We start from the raw sequence: 15,365 nt of genomic DNA, 5'->3' as shown, positions 1-15,365 counted from the left end.
CCCCGGTAATCCGACAAACGTTTTGCAGGACCTTGTCGAACTATCAAATTTGTCGGATTATAGAGTACTGCCTAAGACCCCCTATAGTCCGGAATTTTTTACAAAAGGGTACCTTGTAATCCGACAAATTACAGATCCAATGATAAGATTCTATATGTTATTCACAACTTTGAAGAACAAATCATACTTCACTAAGACTTCACTATGTATGTCAAATTTAGTAAATTCAATAAAAATAGACATGTCGGATTACAGGGGGTGCCGGATTAGACGGGGGCCGGATTACCGGGGTCCACTGTATTGTTCTGAATAACAAAAATTCTTGCCATTAGTAATTTATCAAAAAAAGGATTTTAAAGGGATTTTACAATCCCATTTAACATTTACAAATTCTTTTAGTTCCTGGTGTATTAAGTAAAGTATGCTTATTCAACCCGTATTTTACTATTGAAATTAATTCTAGAAATAAATGCTGAAATGCAAAATGATTTGTATTTCATAAAATCTACTAAAGACAGGTATATATCATCAAAGTGTACAAGTGAATATTTTTAATCATGTATTTGTATTCTACATTTTGCTTGTATTAAGAAATTTGCATAATGTTAGTGTGCCTTCCAAATTTTTGGCTGAATTTATTGATGTATTCACGAGGTATTGTTATTGCTGTTTTTTTCCACGTAATAAAAGGAATTCATTGCATAACATTGTTTTTTTTTTAAACCTGGTCACTTAAAAATCCACAACTGCCAAGTCACTGATTCCGTGCATTTGTGGATTTTTAATGATACATACCTACATATTATGTAACTTATATTTTTAATTTATTACCTAATAATCTTTGAAAAGAGCAACCGCCGAGTTTCCTGCTAGTTCTTCACGGTAAGAAAGGCAATCCGAGCCAGTTGGAGTGGTAGTATTTTGCGATTCAGACGCTCCGCCCACGTCAGACTTTTTGTAGGTCTAATTGGGGCCACCGACTTTTTATAGGACTTGTGCATTTTAATATTGCTATCAGTATACTTTCATTTTTTTTTAACAAAAAACCGAATGTCGGACGTGGGCGGCGCGCCTTAGAAATACTTAGAATAGTAACCATTTTAGACATTATTTCAGTGATCTCTACAGCTTATATTTAATCATCAAAGTTTGCTCCGCGTCCCACATGGACCAGGGCCAATTTATACTAGTCCCATCTGGGAATCGAACCCAGAACTTATAAAATCACTATGCTGTCGTCTATCTCTAAAACGCGGTCAACTGCAAAAAGTAGTTTTTGAGTTGTCGCCAAAATTCTTCGATGTTTCTAAAAAAAGTTCTGAAGGTTTTTAGTTTGGTTCTATGTCTAGTATAAAAATATTAAAGTTAAGTACCTAGTTTTTTAGCGTTAGGCTTACTAGTCAAGTATTTGAGGTGGTTAAAAAAATAAAAGTTTTCATAAAACCTACTTTAATTAATATATTTCTTACAATGTAACAATAAATTATAGACTAAACTCATATTGTACTCTCTTTAGGCTGTTCAGCTTTGGCTTGATTTTCCCTCTCTGCTCTTCTGTTCCTCCACGCTGTCATGTACGACCGAGGGTGGATGGGGAAGAAACCAGCTAAACCTGTGGAATTAAAAAAAGGCACTTAGTTTAGTGCAGTCACATTTAAAAGGTAATGAAAGAAAATGCAAAGAATTTTTGCTACTGCAGACATCTCAACGGAAATTAGAAGCAGCAGATAGAAAAAGAATACCTGGCTGAGGTTCTTGTGAGCTTCTTCTCGGAACAGAGCATGTTTGGAACCCTTACGGCTTTAAAGTTTACGCAATTAATTATATCACCAAATCATTAATCACAAATTCAACACTTGACAGTCAAAAAGTACATTTAGGGACCTTGTAATCTATAGCCAAAGCGCTAGGACTAATGAACCAGTTAAATTACTAACCTAATAGTTCACCAACCGGGTTAGTGACATGTGCCCCCTGTCCGAGCCAGAACTTTATTCTCTCCAGATTCAAAGCCACAAGTTTCTCATTGTTAATGTTTGGCATGGGGTCGTAGGAGCCCAGCTGTTCTATTACAGGTTGGCTGTTGATTCTTTTTCTCTGAAAAATGCAAAAAAACACAACATTACAATTTTGATAACCTCTCAGCTATCAGTCTTACTCAAGCATTCTGTATACAATCACAATTCACTTCTTAGGGAAAAATAAATGCAAGATGGAACCACTTGAGTTGATACAGACAATTAAAATTGTTCCTAATTGTTACTTAATAAAATATAATCTTGTTTATTTGCTAGAAACACTGTATAAAGCAATTGAGGTTCAGAGTCCTATGCATTTTAAACAATTACATATCGCTTGCTTTACCTTTAGGTACAGCTATTCACAAGTCTTATTTAGAATGTTCCTGACCAGGGTAGGTACCAATACATAATTCAATCTATGATAATTATTGATATAGGCATAGCAGTAATGGCAGATGACCTGAAGAAGGTGGCGGGGAGCGGGTGGATGAAGAAGGCGGAGGACCGTGTTTGGTGGCGCGCTCTTGGAAAGGCCTATGTCCAGCAGTGGACGCTTACAGGCTGATGGATGGATGGATGATAGCAGTAATAATATTATAATATACCTATTTTAGTTTTGGTACTTACGTGAATTACCGAGATATGATAGAACGGTCTATTTGTACACCCTTGGCGTATAAGTCGAATGGATTTCGCAGCTCTAGCGAAGTAGCGTCCTGTACCGCTTGCCGGAGGCAGGGGCATTGTTGTAATTATTAAAATTATCAAGGATTATATTTATAAATAATTAAATAATAACCAAAATAACCTTAAAATAATTATCAGTTAGATTTGACAGTGACGTTACCTAAGCATTGACTCATGACTGACATTACAGACGTCAAAATTATTGAATTTGACAGTTACATGCTATGACCGAAAACTATAACTTTTCTTACTACACAGTTCCGGTTTCACTCAGGCTCTGCCTCTGTTACAAATTCCAATCCCATGTCCCATCCATAAAATATAATCTATCGACTGTCCCCTATATTTTCTTGGTCTCAGAACTGGAAGGAGGTTGATAATGTCCAGTCCAGAACATGAATTGAAAAAAACAAAAATGGTCTCTACCTTCTTCCATTGATTAGATATACCTTCCTTGTATTCGTGTTCTATGCTTTTATAGGTACCTAATCTAAAAAGTGCTATGTACCTACGCTTGGTGTTACCTATTTCGATTTGATTAAATGCTTAAACATAACTAGGTACCGACCGCGAGCGAGCCGATCCTTCTCGGAGGCGGAGACATCAGGGCGGCGCTGATCAACGCCCTGATCGTTCCATTCAGTAGTCCCAGGCGCTGGGACCGGGCCGCTAGTGGCTGGAGCGGAGCTCTGGCTGGCGACCCTGGAAGGACGACCGCTTGCTGTGGCGCAAGCTGTCGTGGCTACATGCAAAGTGCACGAGGCCAGGGGAGTGCATCTTTCAGGATGAGCCCACTGGGCGTCGCGCAGGGGAGGCACCGGCGCACGTTCGTAAGAGTTCCCGGAGCCTCTTAATATGCGCTGAGGATGGCCATCGAGGGGGTTTTAGTGGGTACAAATCCCACATAACCCGATCTCTCCTCAAAGAGGTAGGGTATCTTGTGAAGATTTCCCCCCCGTCAACAAAAAAAAAAAAGGTACCGACATTTAAAAACTTTTTATTAAATTCACTGACCTTAGATAACTATTCAATTTCAAACTGATTAATGATTATAGCTGATGCAATCCAGGTAAACGTATGTTGAAAGTTATGCACGAGCTAGATAACGTCCGGTTTGTAAAAGCCTATAAAAACATTTTAAATATTAGTATATTCTGCATCCGGGAAATCTCTAGTACATCCTCAATCTTCATAGGTGCCTAGTCGTTGAAATCATTTCCATGTTTGTAGAATGTTTGTACTATATACCTACCTACTCGCAGGCCTGTAGATATTTTATTCTATCTACCTCTCTGTGATTTTTAATTAACTGTAGGTACACTCACGTTATGATATTTTAATAATTATTATTGAACACTACCTATTGATAGATCGAACTAATTCAAGACCACACTATCTTTACCTCTTTTACCTTTATAATCTTTTATAACAAAATTCCACAATCAATTTTGGACTTGCCTTTACACAGAAAAGCATATTATACATTTGAAGATTATGTAAATGATAAAAGAGCGCGGATTTGACCTGCAGCTCGCTCCAGCAATGCGTGGGACTTCAATTACTTTTATACATGGCATAATATTGAATATCAAATCTTTGAAAAGAGCAACCACCGAGTTTCTTGCTGGTTCTTCTCGGTAGGAAAGACATTCCGAACCAGAGTAGATGCTTTTGACGATTCAAAAGTACTTGTAAAAGTCTAATTGAATAAAAATATTTTGAATTTGAATTTGAATCATCATCATCGTCAACTGATAGACGCCCACCGCTGGACACAGGTCTCTTGTAGGGACTTCCACTCAGTGGTCTTGCACGCCGCTTGAAACCAGTAGTTTCGTGCAACTCGTTCGTTCATTTCGTTAGCCCATGTAGTGGGGTGTCTGCTAATGCTGATGCTGCGCTTTCTGGTTTGAGGTCGCCATTCTAGCATCTTACGACCTATAACTACACTTTTTTTTTTCGTGGTGAAATCTTCATGGATACCACCGCGCCCGGGGAGGCACGGAGGTTATGTCGGACTCTTACCGACTAAACCCCCACGGCGTTCCACGCATCGTCTTGTGGCCAGGCTACGGGGCCAAAAACGTTCGCGCAACCTAGCCAGCGCGAAGCCTGCTAAGGACTCTCCTCAGGGGGCCAACATAGTTCCTACACACCGTGACCTATAGGTAACTATACCTACTTCAACCCATATAACCATTTAACCTGGTTTTGTAAAAATAGAATCCCCGCTTACAGCGTTCATATAACTTTGTATGGAATTCTGTCATTTTAAAAATTATGCCCATGAAAATTTGTATTCAGGCTCTCAATCATAAGTGGAGTAGGCATGTTTCAGGATTTTTAGAAATTTCACTCCTAAAAGGTTCAATTGTCTAGACTCTAGTCTAGGTATACAAATAGCGCTATAGTTTAAGAATCCCCGTTTTCAGCGTTCATACTCGTAATTTCTCCAAAGCGCTAAAGCGGTATTCAGTATTCATAAGTGATGCTGTAGCGTTAATGAATCCTAACCGGAGCGCGATGCCAACAGGAAGGACTGCAACTAGTTCAAGATACCCGCGCTGTAGAGATGCATCTACCTACTGACACTAAGTACCTACTTCATTTAAATTTCAGTGCCCAAGATTAATTTAACTGAGAAATATCACTAATGTCTTTAAGATGAAGTACAACCTTCAACCACACCGCAATGGAGCAACTTATTGACCTGATTTTTTTACGTGGCTATAGTTGAAGACCTGGAGAGCAACGAGCCGGAAAACCAAAGAGTTTCCAGGCGATTTTAAAAAAACCTAAATCCACGCAGCTGAAGTCGCGGGCATAGGCTAGTTTATATAATATTCGGTATAGATATGCAGATAAAATATCCAAGTAACTTCTTACATTATGGAAAAGTCAGTATGTGTATGAATAGAAATTAGAAAGCAGTTTATTTAACTTAGGTGCTACGAATTACAATAATCCTACGTTGTGAGTGACCAAGCCTTAACCGGCTGCTACGCGTACCTTATTAAAACGCTACGGAGGCGCTACGACTTTTCCTGTAGGGCGGTACGGGTGGTATGGTAGGTGGCTTGAAGAAACCCAAGGCTTTACCTAGCCGTGGCTATAACAAGAATTTACAGTTTTACTTTTTTTTAAAGATCTAAAAAAGAAAAGATTGCGTCTGAATGGAAATAATTTGCTTTATACAACCTACTTTTGTCTGAATAATTTCGTAGTAATAAAAAACTACATCACCATTCCCGATTGCAACCAGCCTGACCGATATATACGACGACCTCAAGACAGAGACAGAGAAACATCCTATACGTAGGCCGGAAAGAGATAAAATATTTAAGTGGGTCATGGGATAAGAGGAACTTCAAGCAACGGTCTAGTTGTAAAGCGCTTTACCGCTGGATTTCATGGAAACGGGAGGCTGAAAACAGTGAGCTATAAATAACCTGAAGTCTGAGGTTAGAAGTATGATTTAATAATTGATCGTTTTGGCAATATTTAAAATTATTGTACTATTTTTTGATAATGATAAATGAATTTGAGTGTGAGTGCAGAGTTTTTTAATAGGGCTAACTAGAATTGAAAATGTAGATACTAGTATCTACGCTACTCAAACCTCCCTATTTGAAAACTGAAAAACATGATTTTTACTTTATATCTTGAAACATGAATCTAAGTAGGTAGCTATAGCTTTATTTATTATCTATTGACACGGTTGTTCTCTACCTATAAGTATATGTGGATTAGCCCTTTCACAGTAGATCGGTGGATGTGGATTTAAAGAATATTGAATCGTCTGATTTCAATTTTAATCGGTCATGAATTTCCACAGTCAGATTCTAATGGAAATGAAATTTTCTAATAAGTATCATTTAGGAGTTTTGGAGTTCATTTAAAACAGAAATATGTCAGACAAACAAACGGTTCAGTCAGTAACTTCTAAGCTTGCTTACTCTACGGGCGTACGGGATTGGAATCTCATAGAAAAATCCATATTTTCATTGAGATTCCAAAAAAATGATTATGGAGCTACGATCAGACACACCTCTGCTCCAGTTTATTGTAGTACATTGCACGGCGCGGCGTGTAGCGTACGCGGTGGTCGGGCAGCGGGCAGCGCTGAGGGCGCTGGAGCGAGCGGCGCGGCGGCGCATGCGTCCCGGAGCGCGATCGATGCGCGCCGCACGACGCTCAGTGATCGCGCGCCCGCCAGCCAGTGGAGTGCACCATGCGTTCGACGTGAGGCGGGAAACACGGCAAACTGTATCTCCGCGAGTACGCCGGCGAGGAGGAGCGGCCGCCGTGCCGGGAGGACTGGCGCCGGCAGGAGTGGTCGGGCGCGCGGAGCCGCCTGCCGCAGGTGGACCGCAGCCCGTCCCGCCGCAGCCCCTACCTCGCGCGCGATGACGAGCCCTCGCCCGCGCCCGACGAGCGCGGCCGCTCCGCCTCGGCCGGGGCGCACCACCGCGCGCGCCCGCGCCCGCTGCGCTACCAGTCGCTGGAGCGCGACTACGACCGCTCCTACGCGCCGCCGCCGCCGCCCGAGGACGACTACTATCGCCGCGAGCCGCCGCCGCTCTTCCTCGGCGAGCTGCAGTCACAGAACTCCGACCTGCAGCGCGAGCTGGGCAACCTCAAGAAGGAGCTGGAACTGACCAACCAGAAGCTGGGCTCCAGCATGCACAGCATAAAGACCTTCTGGAGCCCGGAGCTGAAGAAGGAGCGGGCGCTGCGCAAGGAGGAGAGCGCCAAGTACAGCCTTATCAATGACCAACTCAAACTGCTCAACCAAGAAAATCAGGTCAGTCGCTTCTTTCTTGTAACTATCGATTTTCCGACTCTACTTTTTCTTTCCTGCTAATTCTGCTCTTACCACTTGCACCTGAATATATAATTCCCTATCCTCTTTTAGATTAGAACGCAAACAAATCAAACCGAAGACCTTTGTTCCAGCAACCAGTAACGATGTCCAGGAATTTCGCCCAATAACCTGATTCCTCCAGCTAAGCAGGTTCCGCGCAGAGTTACAAATGCATAGTATTTGTGGTCCTGTACGCCTATCGTCCGCGCTGCGTCATACGCATGCTTGGGATTTGTTCATTGATGTCACACTCATAGGTCAATGGGGGAATCTCGAGGTGATCCACTTACGATCTATATTTGGGATAACTTCATCTCAGGGTCTTCAAAATAATGCTCATCACATTTGGAAGAAGGCTAGAAGATATAGAAGACTCTTACTGTGAAGATATAAACTTAAATTCGAGTTTTGATTGCGCCCGCAAAATTTTTAAGAAATCGATGTATTTAATAAATGAAACTCGAGCATAAAATAGTTATAAAAATAGCTTATCGGCTTGCACAGTTTAAAACAATCTATCGTTTCCTTAGATAAAGAATGCCACGTTGTTTACATCTCATTTTTATGGTTCCTCCAAAGAAAAAAAAGGAAACTTATAGGATCAGTTCGTAGCATGTCTGTCTTGAGGGAGGTAGCAATGTGAAATGTCTTATAGCACAAGTAAAGGGGAAAATGCAAAAACCGTATTTGTGGTTACATCACAAAAAATGTAAGTATTTTACATTGCGTTGAATAAATTTTAAACATAAGAACATGGAATGTAAAGAAGAAATAAAGACAGGAATGAAGATAAGGAGACAATACTCAAGGAATGACGCCAGTAAGGAATAAGGATTAAAGAATTAGGTCACAGAATTATTAGCTTATGAAAGACTCAAGAATTTAATTTAAATGCTCAAATGGATACAACGTTTCTATCTTTGTGCTTATTTTACATAATATTCAAACATCCAGGCCAGGTCTTCAAAATTATGAAAGTCTACAGAAATCATTTAGCAATTTTGCATTTTCCGATGAGAAATCCTTCAAGCTAGCTGTTTTCAAAATAACGGTGTAAGGAATTGGCATGAAATTGTAAATCTATGTTCTTCAATAAGATGATATTGATGTCAAGCAAATAGCCTTTACTTAATTACTACCTCAGCTACGTTTAAGTATACGTCGTAATCAGATTGCCAGTAAGTTACCCCGTTTCTCAAAGGTTTGTGGAAATTCGAATTAGCTTCCCCTTCTGTTTATAAAAACTACGAAATTGTATTCAAATACTGTATAATATTGAGATTTATGTAGTGAACGCGGAAGAAGTCGGGGGCATGCGCTAGTAATAAAATAATAATCAGGAATTCATTCTTCCATGGTTGTATATTTAGCAGAGTTGACAGTTCTTAATCAAATTAGGTTTTGAACTTTACTCAGCATATAAATCCCGTGTTTGACAACTAGTCAAATCAGTGTCTTTTTATCAAACGTCAAAACGCGCTTAATATGCGAGCTTCTATGAAATACTGGCATGTGACGTCACAATGATTTAACGTGCTTTTTCAGTATAATCGATCATTTAAAATAATTTACACTTTGAACTAAGAAAGGATTTTACGTATTTTTGATGACCCTCTATGAGAAATAATTTATCCATGACAATATATTGGCAGGCTCTACCTGTACCTAAAAACACGACCTTAGCTAACTAATTCACGCCGTTAGGTACGTATTTGCATACGTAAAGAAAGGGCAAAGGCCTTTTTTAATGAGCTGTGTTTGTTAAAGCCGACAGAGCTAGAGTCCAACATTTGCTTTAGATTTCTCTAAAAGATCCGTCCATTCAAGGTACGGCGTACCTATTTGAAGGCAAACTTTTCCAATTTCATAGTTTCCCGACATCCTTTCAAATCGCTGAAGGCAGTGAATAAAGATTTATTTAATTTATTCAACTTTTATGAGGTAAGTGGATAAGTATATTATTTATATCTTAGACCAGACTTAGTTTGAAAGTAAAAAAAACCGGCCAAGTGCGAGTCAGACTCGCGCACTGAGGGTTCCGTCCTCGGGTATTTTTTCCAACATTTTGCACGATAAATCAAAAACAAATAAAACATAAAAATAAATTAAAATCTGTTTTAGAATGTACAGGTAAAGCCCTTTCATAAGATACCCCACTAGGTATAGTTATCTTACTTTGAAAATTGAAACACATTTTTTTTTAATGATGTAACCACAAATTCGCGGTTTTCAGATTTATTCCTGTACTTGTGCTATAAGACCTACCTACCTGCCAAATTTCATGATTCTAGGTAAACGGTACCCTATAGGTTTCTTGACAGACACGACGGACGGACGGACGGACGGACGGACGGACGGACGGACGGACGGACGGACGGACGGACGGACAGACGGACGGACGAATGGATGGACGGAGGGACATGATAATAAAATTTAGTGGAGTGCAGAAAAGAAAAGAAGTCCAAGAAAAGTATGCCCGTTGATTTGCTAGTTATTTTTCTCTAACCTGTCTACCCCTTTTATTTACCAGTGGTGACTGGTGGTCAATGGCCTATGCCTTGATATTTTTTAAATATCAAGATTATTTTACTTAAGTGATAAGAAAGCTTGCGACTCATTCGCACTTATATATTTCACCACTTTATTACTATCACCACTTTACTTTTGTAAAGTGGTGATAGTAATAAAGTGGTGAAATATAAGAATACCCGGCTGAGTTTGTTGTGGTCTCTTCTCAGACCTGGGCGCGGTTGCAACCCTCGTAGCTTTAGTTTTAAGTTTACGTAATTTAGGGCCGATTTAACAATCGTCAAATAACTTTTATCTGCAAATGATTTGGCGTTGATACAATATTCTCATGCACCATCCTCTGTAACAGAGCATTATCAACCACCAGCAAGTCTCTGCTCTCAAGTTAGAGGTGCGTGTCCGGGATCGAATCCCAGACTTCCCGATCAGGAGATGCACGTCTTATCCACTAGGCTATTACGTGTAGCTTCTACACAAAATATTCTTTCGCTCAAACACATAAATATAAACCATTGAAGCGTTTCCTTCATGACGATTACGCAACCGATATGATTGTACGGGAGCGCCCGGCCGTATCGGTCATTGCTTACACTCGATATTGTTTTAGATGCTTATAATATATCACTTTGTGGCAACTGGCAAGCGTTGGTGTTTAGTAGCCAGTGACGGATTAACCCTTAATCAAATTAAGCAATTGCCTAGGGCATCACGTCTGAGGGGGCACCAGAAGAAGCACAAAAAAATCCGCCCTTCATCACGGCATCACGTCTCACTCACGTCACCAAAAACCACACCAAAAAGAGTTTCTAGGACTAATTTGAAAATTCGCGCGTTTTAAGTTGACATAGAGTCCGATCTAGAGTCATAACCCCACTCCCGCTTGCCCACTCGCTGCCCGCTTGTGCATTTAACAATTCGAATGCCCCCGAAAGCCGCAAGGCGCATTTCAATAAATAAATAAATTATGCTTTGGTTTTTATTGTTGTCGCACCTAACTACTACACTTCTAAGTTTTTAGGCGGTAAAGGTTTAAAGACCGATTCTAGTTGACATACGGATATGGGGGCCCATAGGCATGGATTGCTTAGGGCACCAAGTAGTCTTAATCCGTCACTGTTAGTAGCTACTTACAATTAGTATGATGATATATTTATTTATACATAAAGTAGTTACCATACAACTTCATAAAATGAAACAGGCCTCTGGCAAATGATTTTCAAAGGTAATTTACAAAATACAAAATAATTTATACCAAGATATCGTATCTTGGTATAAATTATTTTGGGGATATAATATAATGGGGATGATGACTATGTTAAAAGTAAATTATTTTTTAGTAATTGTCAAATAGAGTCTTCCAATATTCGTAAAATTCTCGTCCGCTGTTAGTTTTAAGTTTGATAACCATTTTTAAATAATCGATTTAACTAAAAAAGTGCGTCAAATTACATCAAATGTTTATGACGTCACATCTGTGAATTTCATACGAGCTCGCTTACTAAGCGAGCGTTTTTACGTTTGATAAAAAGTCGCTGATTTGACTAGTAGTCAACAGCCCTATTATTCTCACTTCTTCTTTGGTAGCCTTTATTTATCCATTGTTGGACATAGGCCCCCTCACGCGCACGCCATTCTTCTCAGTGTTGGGAAAGCCTCCTCCAAGTTTTTCCCCGCAAGCTTGGTGATGTCGTGTCTGTCTTCCAAAGTTCCACGTTTCTTCTTTCGGTACGTGGGTACCGCAGTAAACGAGTCCATCGGTCATCTGTGATTCTACAGACAAGTGCTGCCCATCTCCTTTTCGACCTGGTCACTTTCAAAACAATGTAATAATAATAAATACCTTTTATTCAGCCAAATTTACAAGCACAAACAGGTAGGGCGCCATAGTCCCTGGGGAACCAAGGAGCCGACCAATCTCCATGCTCCCTGGTTCTCGAAGACCCAGGCACCCACTTCTTAAAACTAGCTTAATCTATCTTGGCTTAGAATATCAGCTTAGAATAACCAAATATCAGTTAGTCCTATTCTTTTCCGGATTGTGTGATCTATTCCGGAAGATACGATAATTACGAACCTCAAATACGGTCGGGTAGTAGATACAGCGTTAATTCCCCGGTAGGTACATTTTTCATCTAAATAGGCATGGCGCCTCTCCGTTTTACACACGTTTTACATATTGCTATTTGCTAGCGCCCGGATATTCATTAGTGAAATATGTTCCACAAAGTTTTCATTTATTTCACTTTTAATCAGTGCTATATTAAAATATGTACGTTTAGCTTTTACATGATTGAGCGCAACGCTATAGTTTTTTTTGGTGATAAATAAAAATATTCAAAAACAAGCTTATGCCCGGACTTCGTCTGCGTAGACTCACGAATTTCAAACACTGATCACACAAAAATTAGGGGTCGAATTTTCAAAAATCTTTTCTTAGCGGATGTGACCTACTACGTTCTGATAGCTATCTGCATGCTAAATTTCAGCCCGATCCGTCCAGTAGTTTGAGCTGTGCGTTGATAGATCATTCAGACAGTCAGTTAGTCAGTCAGCTTTCCCATAGATACATTTATGAGACAGCAGAGGTTTAGTAAAAGGGTTCCATTGACTCTTTTCGGGTTTGGTACTCTAAAAACATCATTAACTCCGACAAATCAGTGTGTTAAGCTCAATTTTTCCTGTAATATAGTTGGTTTTCCCGGAAAAGTCAGTATTTGTTTCTGCCCGATGTAAACAGTTAGTAATTTAATTACGCTTATCTGTGGCGAGGCGGTGGGAAGTGGACTAATAAACCAACTGAGTGTTAGCAACTAATTAAACTACTTACTAAACTGCTAGTCATTGCTAGAAGTTTTATTGAAAAACTTAATTCTGTCTATAGGAAAATCTGTTCTCTCTAAAGGAAATCGCACAGTGGTGAATTCTCTAAGTTTTTACGCGACTGCTCAAAAAAGAAGTGTAATGTTTTCAGGACTCATGTGTGCGATTCTTCATTCCACCAAAACTCCTAAATTACTGAACAGATTTTTATATCGTTTGAATGTGAAACTGGTCAAAAGTTTTTGAAAAAAAACAAACTAGGTATATTATAGCGGCTGTATGGCTCAATTTTCAAATGTGATTATTTAGTTCGTGATTTTGTTAGTTCATTTTAAATTAAATTATAATTATTAATAAATTTAATAATTATAATTTGTTGCAGTAGTGCATTGTTGAGTCAACATCTAAGTTGCTTCGGTGTCAGAGTGAAATATACGTTGAGTATGTTTTAGAAGATTTATGGGTGTCGTGTGATAGTGGTGTGTATTGCTTGCTTGGTTGCTTGCTTTTCTTGCATGTTTAGCAGGAGAAGTAAGATTTTATATTCGTAGACATACCTCATATTATAGCTGGTAAAAAGTAATATAGGTTAAGTGTAATATAGTATAGTTTATGTACGTGCCAACTTCAACTAATATTTGAAATTTATGAAATTCCCATTAAAAACAACATTTTCTTGTAAAAGACAAACTACAATAACCATAAAAATGAAAAACGTCTTGTAAGTATATTGCGTTATATAACCGCTACGCCTAATGAATGGCCAGGCCTTATACAGGGCGTTTGACTTTTGACGCACTGTGCGACTTTACATCCTTTGTTGAACAATAAGTATCTTGCCAAAATTCGCTTTGGCACCAATCCAATAGGGTTGAGCTAAATAACATTGGAGCCTGAAATTGTTCGAAGAAATCTGTTTGCCAATTTTCTGTCTACTGCCTGAGATGGAAAAGAAATTTTTAGGTCGAGATAGCCTTAACCCGCCATGTGGTTGCGACTTGAAAGGATTATCCTGGATCCATCTTGCAAAACTTTATTTAACGAAAGACAATTTATATCTAACAAAGGTAGATTGTGTTAAAAATTCAATTGTGTAAAAAAAAAGATTCCGACGAATTGAGAACCTCCTCCTTTTTTGGAAGTCGGTTGAAAAAGCAGCGATACCCAAGTGGTTAAGATTTCCTTCTATTCAGAAGGTCGGAGTTCGATCCCGGGCTACTTCTAACTTTTAGAAGTTATGTGCGTTTTAAGCAATTAAATATCACAACATCGCGAGGAAACCAACATAATGTTCTCAAAGATGTGTGGAATCTGCCAATCTGCATTTGGCCAGCGTGGCAGACTATGCCCACTTCTCATTCTCAGAGGAGACCCGTGTTAGTAATGCCACTGATGGGTTGTTGATGATGATGATAATGATAGGTTACTAGCTGTTACGGTTTACGAGATACAGCCCGCTGACAAACGGACGGACGGGCAGCGGAGGCTTAGTAATATGGCCCCGTTGGTACCCATCGGGTACAGTACGGAGCCCTAAAAACTAAAAACTAATCTTGCAATAAGTACTTAGATACTCCTAGTGATATATTTTATGAATCTGATTCAATCAATGTGTTGATTTGAAAACATCAGCTGTTGGCTGTTGTATGTCTAGATTAGACGTATAATCTACCTATATCTACTAAGCATTGGCTGAAGTTCAAAGTCTATGCTATGAGCAGTATTAGGCACTCACCATTGCACTAAGTGACTGCAAAATGTAGTTATCGTCTAGCCATCTACTCGTAGCTATTTGCATTAGAGCCTATAGCTGGTTTAATTTACCACCGACGACGGTATAAACAATTACATTGAACGCAGACTATCTTTTAGGGCTGACGCATACTGACGGAGTCGAGTGGAGCAAAGTCTTTTTTAACCCCCGACTCAAAAAGAGGGTGTTATAAGTTTGACGAGTGTATCTGTGTGTCTGTGTATCTGTCTGTGGCATCGTAGCTCCTAAACTAATGAACCGATTTTAATTAAGCTTTTTTTGTTTGAAAGGTGGCTTGATCGAGTGTTCTTAGCTATAATCCAAGAAAATCGGTTCAGCCGTTTGAAAGTTATCAGCTCTTTTCTAGTTACTATAATCTTCACTTGTCGGGGGGTGTTATAATTTTTTAATTTACACTTGTATTAATTTACACAAAACGTCTCGACGTTTTGTTACAGCCTCGGCTTCGGCGTCACTGGCAGGCGTCAAATGTACCCACATTTGACGCAGGTAGCCCTAAAGTAGCCCTATTTTCTTCGATTTTACAGAGTTCCCTCACTCTGTCTAAACTCTAATTAAATTAGAATGCAATCTGAGTACTAACATACCTATGTATCGAGGCAGTTATGCTGCATTTCGCAGTGTCAGCTTCTCACACTAGAAATGACGGCCAGAAATGTGATCGTGCCAC

General features: G+C 39.5%; 2 protein-coding genes across 3 annotated transcripts in view; one reads left to right on the top strand and one right to left on the bottom strand.

Moving 5' to 3' along the window:
• Positions 1-1,432: 1,432 nt before the first annotated feature.
• Positions 1,433-2,874, bottom strand: LOC123865488 (probable 28S ribosomal protein S16, mitochondrial). The gene is made up of 3 exons (XM_045906548.1): positions 2,649-2,874; positions 1,938-2,097; positions 1,433-1,612 (listed from the first exon to the last, which is right to left on the bottom strand). The coding sequence occupies exons 1-3, from the start codon at positions 2,763-2,765 to the stop codon at positions 1,497-1,499; spliced, it is 393 nt and encodes a 130-aa protein (XP_045762504.1). The 5' UTR covers positions 2,766-2,874; the 3' UTR covers positions 1,433-1,496.
• A 4,366-nt stretch (positions 2,875-7,240) lies between these two features.
• LOC123865441 (plectin-like) overlaps positions 7,241-15,365 on the top strand; it is a 46,984-nt gene continuing 38,859 nt past the window's right edge. For both annotated transcript variants that reach the window (XM_045906464.1, XM_045906463.1), the window contains exon 1: positions 7,241-7,512. In XM_045906464.1, coding sequence (XP_045762420.1) covers positions 7,390-7,512 — 123 coding nt within the window. In that variant the 5' untranslated portion in view covers positions 7,241-7,389. The remainder of the gene's footprint in view (positions 7,513-15,365) is intronic.

This window comes from Maniola jurtina, chromosome 5 (genome assembly GCF_905333055.1).
Source record: "Maniola jurtina chromosome 5, ilManJurt1.1, whole genome shotgun sequence".
Taxonomy (NCBI): domain Eukaryota; kingdom Metazoa; phylum Arthropoda; class Insecta; order Lepidoptera; family Nymphalidae; genus Maniola; species Maniola jurtina.
The sequence above is the reverse complement of the archived record's forward strand: the minus strand, read 5'-3'. Positions and strand labels throughout refer to the sequence as shown.